Below are 6,000 nucleotides of genomic sequence, written 5' to 3'. Positions count from 1 at the left end.
CACACGGGCTGGGGTTTGGCGCTGCGCGGCTCTGGGGACGCTCCAGGGCTCGGGCCCCTCTTTGTCCCGGCTTTTGACAGCCGGAAACTTTAGGAAGAGACTTTGTTATGTGCTGTCACGTGACGGGGACAAGTGCTGGAATGCTGGAATTTGCATTATAGGATGCAGCTGGTAAAGCAAACAGCTCTCTTAACCTCTAATGACTGCAAAATAACAAACCCGCCAGCCCGGTGCTGTTAATCAGTGACATGGATCCTTCTCCCATAAAGTCGGCCGGGCGGTGCCGGCGGCTCCGCCAGGGGAGTGGCCGCGAGCGGGGCTGGGTGCGCGCTGAGGGCTCTCGGGCCCTCGGGGGTGCTCGGGGCGGGGGCAGGGCCGCCCATCCCGAGGGCCCGGCCCGGCTCCCGCTGCCGCCCGCCGGGTTCGGCCCGGCCGCCCGCCCGCGGCCCCGCTCATTTCCGGCCGGGGCCGCCCCGGCGCCAGCGGCGGCTCCGCTCCCGCTGGGCCGAACGCAGGTGCCGCTCGCTCCCGCCGGGCCGGGCCGGGCCAGGTAAGCGCCGTGCGGCGAGTGCGGGGCGGCAGCGCCGGCAGCGGGGCGGGGGTGCGGTGCTCCGGGGCCGGTCCCCTCGCCAGGGCAGCTGCCGGCTCTGCCCGGCCGGGACCCGCAGCCGGGGCGCGGGGAGCGGCTGCCCCAGCGAAGGGCCCCGCCGGCGCCTTCACCCGCGCCTCGCCGGCCTCCCCTGGGCTGTGGGGAGAGGGCAGCGGGGGGCTGGGGGGCCCTGCGTGCTGCGGGGTCCTCGTCTGGCCCCTGCCACACACCTGTCCCGTCCGTCCCCAGCGGTCCGAGGTCCCTCGGTGGTGACGGACAGGTACGGAGCATCCCCGTTCCTGTGCAGCGCTGCCCGCTCCCGCACACAGCGCTCCTGAGGCGGAGCTGCGGCCGTGCCGCGGGATGGGGAGCGCTGCCCTGGTGGCGTCCGCCACGGGGAGCTGCTGCCGCTTTTGCCTCCTCTCCTCTTCTGTCGCTGGGAAGTTTGCAGGCTCCTTTGATATGCGGTCACGGAACTCTGGTCTTTCTTGTTGAACCTGAGTGGAGATCTTGTTATTTTTTCCTTTTCCCAACATCCTTTGTTCATGGAATATTCTTTCTTGCCATGGTCCAGGTGCAGATGACACTGCACCATATAAAGATGCTGCAGGTTCCTACAGCAGCTGTGTTGGTGCTGCTTCTCCTTCTCTGGAAGGAAAAAAGTACCAGAGCTTTCCCTCCCCTAAGACTGTGGTTGTAAGAATCTATAAAGAGTCTTATATTGGTGGGATAGAAAGACAAGCCTCAGTGCAGCAGAGCTATAGATATTGCTGATGTTGGTAAGATTCTAGAAAATAAACGGTTCCGACGCATCCATCAGTAGTCCCGTCCCGTCCGTGTCTGTATATAAACTGCCAGCGCATGTGGTGTCTTTCTCTTTAATATCTTGAACTCATGGGATGCGCTCTGGTGAATTTGTGTGTTGAACCGAAGTCCTTCCTGTAGGACTTCCTGAAAACAGCTGAGGGGAAAAGCGTCTCAGACACAGGGAGATGGCTGTGCTCAGGAATATCCTGAGGAGGCAGGATAGTCCAAACACAGCTTGCTTGTTTAGTTGTGACCTGCCAAGTTTTTTCTTATTCTGATGGTTGTTCTGCATCAGAGGGTGCTCAAAATACCATAATTTCTAGCTTTGCCTTATGCAGGCTCAGGGCCAATTGTATCTTATTTTTCATGTTCTTGAGCTATATTTATTTCTGAAGATATCTAACAAGCTATGTGTAGATGAATATATATATACATATACATCTCCTGAGGGCTATGGAAATGCTTTTCTTGATCAAACAGATAATCTGTTTGGTCTGTCCTTTCACTGTCCAGTTCAGGTGGTCCAGAGGAGGTTCTGAAAAGCTGCAATGAGCTGGGGTGGAAGAATCCTCTCTTTTCCAGGACACCCCGCTCCACAGAGAGTGATGTGAGGCCTGAGATATAAAATTGTAGAGTCCTTCATAAGATGGTATAAAATATCTTTGAAGCTACCTTGCTGGGCAAAAAATATGCTCATTTCCTGGAGCATCACTCTTCTCTTGGCTTTTTTGTGGCAAGCTACAGTGGGAGTATCAACTATCCAACTGGAAAATCTGCTTGGTCATTTTGTCACCATCAGATAGGAAAATTTCTTCCCCACAACCCAGTTTGATGCATTTGATGAATCAAGAGCCTCCTGTCTACTGACCTGAAGATGGTGCTGCAAAGGAGGGCACAGTGTGGGGCTGTCTTTAGCAGCACACAGACAGTGCTGGGGAACTGCTGTTCCTCATGACTTTGCCAGGCCTCAGAAAATGAACTAATGGGACGAGGACAATTGACAGCAACAGAAATCACATGGGCTCAGCTGTGTGCACAGTGCTCTTCATGGTCAGAGAGCTTTAAGGAAATTGATCCCTATGTACAGCAAACTAGGTTTGGTTTCTGTAATGCAGCTACTCACTGTCTAAATCTTTTTGATTTCATAAGGCTGCTCTGGGGACTGAATCCTCCCTCCTCTCCTCCCCTGCTTGCAGGAGCTCGTCTTGGATTTAAGGACAGTGACGAGAAACTTCAGCTGTAGCAAATGTGTCATCTTCCACTGAGTGGAGCAGCATCTCCCTCCTTCTGCCAGCTGCCTTGGCTTGCTGTTCTTGTGAAGGCTGGGCTGGAAATGCTTGGTTGATCTATGTCTGAATCTCTCAGGATTCATTTGCTGTCCTACCAGACCACAGAATTGCAACAATCAGTAAGAGCTTCTGTCCTTTGTCACTGTGTACCATCCTTGGAGGTACCCCTAGCCCAGCAGCTTCAAAGAGAGGTGCTCTGGATGTCCTGATTGACCCTCCTAATATTTTCCTAGGAATGTTCTCCTTTCCTCATCCTGTATCCTTAGCCTTTAATTTCTTGGCTGTTGCTGAGACGAATTTCCCTCTGCATGGCCCTAATGCACTTTTGCTAAGGAAATCTGACCTCTGCAGCTGTGCAAGGAGCACTGGGGTGGATCTACTAAGTATTCCCATGGGCTTCTGCTGTGGCTAGGAGCACCAAGTGTCAACCCTAAGCTTTTGAATACTACCAGCCACACATTAAAAAAGCCAAACCATAAAATGACTTTTTTTCCCTTTTAAGTCATGTTCTTAATTTGCTTTTTCCTGCTTATTTCTGATTGTTCTGGAGATTTCTGCATGTCTGTATAAGCTGCCAGGAATGCTTGAATCTCAGTATTTCACCTGTCTGCAGGACCTAGGTGCCTCAAGCAGAATAACAAATATTGTGAGCTTTGGGAGAAAACAACACCCAAAGTAGTGGTGGGTTGTGGTACTGTGGACTTTGAAATGAAGGCTGGAGTCATGCTGGGCTTTCCTCTGCCTAGTTCAGGTTGGAGTAACATGGGAAGCCCTGTGGACCTTTTAATCAAATGTTTTTCTCTTAACCTTGTGTGACAGAGCACTAAAGCAGCAACAAATACTGTCTTGTGTTCTCAGAGACTGTGGCTTTAATCTAATCATAGGTTTGTTTTGGAGGAAATAAGATATGGTGCACTGCTTTGGAAGGGTACAGTGTTCTTATCTGCTTGGCATAACTGGAGGAAAATCTGTCAAGTAAAAAGAGTGAGAGCAAGGAGGCTTGTAACATCCCTGCTTTCTATCCAGTGGAGTGTGTGATTGCAGTTAATTTAGCAGAGATGTCATCTGAAGGAGGAGCTCTTGCCTCTGCTTCTGTGCCTTCAGTCTCTGCTGGTGCAAGACTTTGTATCACTGTTCTGCACCAGTTGCTGCCCCATCCGTGTGGAGGGGACTGCCTGGTTCAGAAGGATGTCTGAGGATTACACATACCTGACAGCCCTGCAGGAAAGGCTTGGGGTGTTCTGGGGATGGCAGGAGAGCTCTGAAAATGTGCCTGGGAGCCATGAACCTCCTGAGATTTGCTGTGATGAGCTGGCTTGAGCTTGTGTTGTTGGTAAGATCCTGGCAGGTGTAAAGGTGTCCCTGCTCACAGCAGGTGAGGTATCCTGGGCTGAGGCAACCTGTGTTTCTGGAGGGATGAGACTATGAATAAGGGGAGAGCTCTGAAGACCTATCCTACAGCTTTTTGAAAGAATTAGCCTTTAGCACATGTGCTGGATGAAAGTAAAAGCAGTGCATAAAGGCTTGAAAAAAGCCTAATTTTTGTAACAGTGCAGTAAAGGTACCATACCTACCTGTTTATTGCTTCCTACTGCAAGCTCTTCCAATGACTAGCAGGCAGGATATCTGCAGACCTTTGGAGGAGTAGCTGTGTGGTGTTAAAAATAAAATTGCGGAATGTCTAAATATGTCATTTAGGCTATGGAAAGCAAACCTTTTGGGAAAACTTCAGCTATGTTTGACTATAGCTAGGTGAGTCAAGCCTCTGGAAAAGGAGACAGCAAACTTGCAGGCTAGCTGTGAACCCTTGGCTGAGCATGGTGGGAGCTGGGCAGAGGTTCAAGTGCAGGGAAGCAGATCTAACACATCCTACAGGAACTTGGTGGCCCTGACTGTTACAGTAGCTGAATTCCTCTCCAGTTTTTCAGCATAACATCTGTGAGTAAGAGTAATGCTTTTATCTGCCTATTTTCCCCTCTTCTTCCCTCTGGAAAATGAAAAGGAGGAAACCAAGCTCATCTCCAGCTGGGAATTGAAGTGGTAGGTGACCTATAGGTTGACAGCCTAACAGATGTTGAAGTCTTATCTACAGACAAGATTTCTGCCTCCCTGTAAAGCACTACTTTGTCTCCTGGCAAGGAATAGTGGGGCTGTATGTGTCTAGGGAAGCTGAGCTGTGTGCCTGTGCCACCACCTGAGCTGAAGGTGGGGCAAGAAGTGTACGTATTGCTGAGCCTTATTTTGCCCCTAGCCCTGGTTTGTGGACTAAGTGCCCATTTTTTGTGGGGTGGGACAGGCAGGCCAGCAGAGCCATCTGCTCTGGGGTGAATTGCTGCAGGCTGAAACTCCTGGCCCCTGCCCAGCTCCCCTCCTCAGCAGGTGCTGAGCTCCTGAGCTTTGCCCAAGAAGAAAGACAAGCGTCATCATTGCTTAGATAAGATAAAGCATGACCAAAACCCTTGGCAGGTGTGGCTAGATGCTGACTGGAATTGGTGCAGCTCAGAGCCGGGCTCTTCAGCTGCGGGGAGGGTGGCAAAGCCTCTTTAAAACATGGAGACTTGATGCTGGAGCCCGACAGAGAAGGTGAGTGCAAGGCTGTGAGTGAAGGAACAGCCACCCAGTAACCCTGTGGGCAGGAGGACTTCTGCTGTGTGTCCCTGTGGCTGTGTCCTGTGCAGACTCTGGTGTGGATGTTGCTCCATGGCAGCTCTGTCAGCTTGGTGCCCTCCGAGCAGGGCTGTGTGGGTGACCTGGTGTCTTGCAGGGCTGGGAACCTCTTCAGCAGCAGTGTCCCTCTCTCTTCTCCTTTGGTTTTTGAAGTTGTGAGATATCTGTTGTCCTGAACTGTGTCCTTCCATCTGAGATCATGGGAACTAGGAAAAACTTTCCAGTTTATTGGGGGGAGAAAGGAGATATGGGTGCCCCCACAAATGTTCATGCTTCTGTTGCACACTTTGCTCCTGTGCTTGAGAGCTGCCTTCCTTCTTCCTTAACCTCTTTTCCTCTTAAGGAGTTTGCAGGATGCCTGATCTACCTTTCCTTTCCCCCAGACATGTAGCCAGAGGCGTAATCCTCTGCTCGGCAGAGGTGCTCAAACCCCTTTGATTTAATGGATTTCCTATGGCTCAAAGTCTCTTTCGCTTCCTATGCAAATCGGGTGGCTCAGTCAAAGCCGCTAAATGCAAATGGACCACTTGTAGCGGTTCCCTCTCCAAGAGTGGTGTGGGCTTTATGCAAAGCATGGGGATGAGCCCTCAGGAGCTGGGAGAGCAGAGCAATACATGGATTTGTGCTGGAGAGAGGTCAGCATGGCTG

The 6,000-nt window shown here is 51.5% G+C and overlaps 1 protein-coding gene across 1 annotated transcript in view; it reads left to right on the top strand.

Moving 5' to 3' along the window:
- The first annotated feature begins 248 nt into the window (after positions 1-248).
- The window catches only part of CRACR2B (calcium release activated channel regulator 2B), a 44,474-nt gene continuing 38,722 nt past the window's right edge, over positions 249-6,000 (top strand). Inside the window, exon 1 of the mRNA XM_030949105.1 lies at positions 249-550. Within this exon, the coding sequence (XP_030804965.1) occupies positions 249-550 (302 nt within the window). The remainder of the gene's footprint in view (positions 551-6,000) is intronic.

The sequence above is a fragment of the Camarhynchus parvulus genome, chromosome 5, assembly GCF_901933205.1.
Source record: "Camarhynchus parvulus chromosome 5, STF_HiC, whole genome shotgun sequence".
Lineage (NCBI taxonomy): Eukaryota > Metazoa > Chordata > Aves > Passeriformes > Thraupidae > Camarhynchus > Camarhynchus parvulus.
The sequence above is the reverse complement of the archived record's forward strand: the minus strand, read 5'-3'. Positions and strand labels throughout refer to the sequence as shown.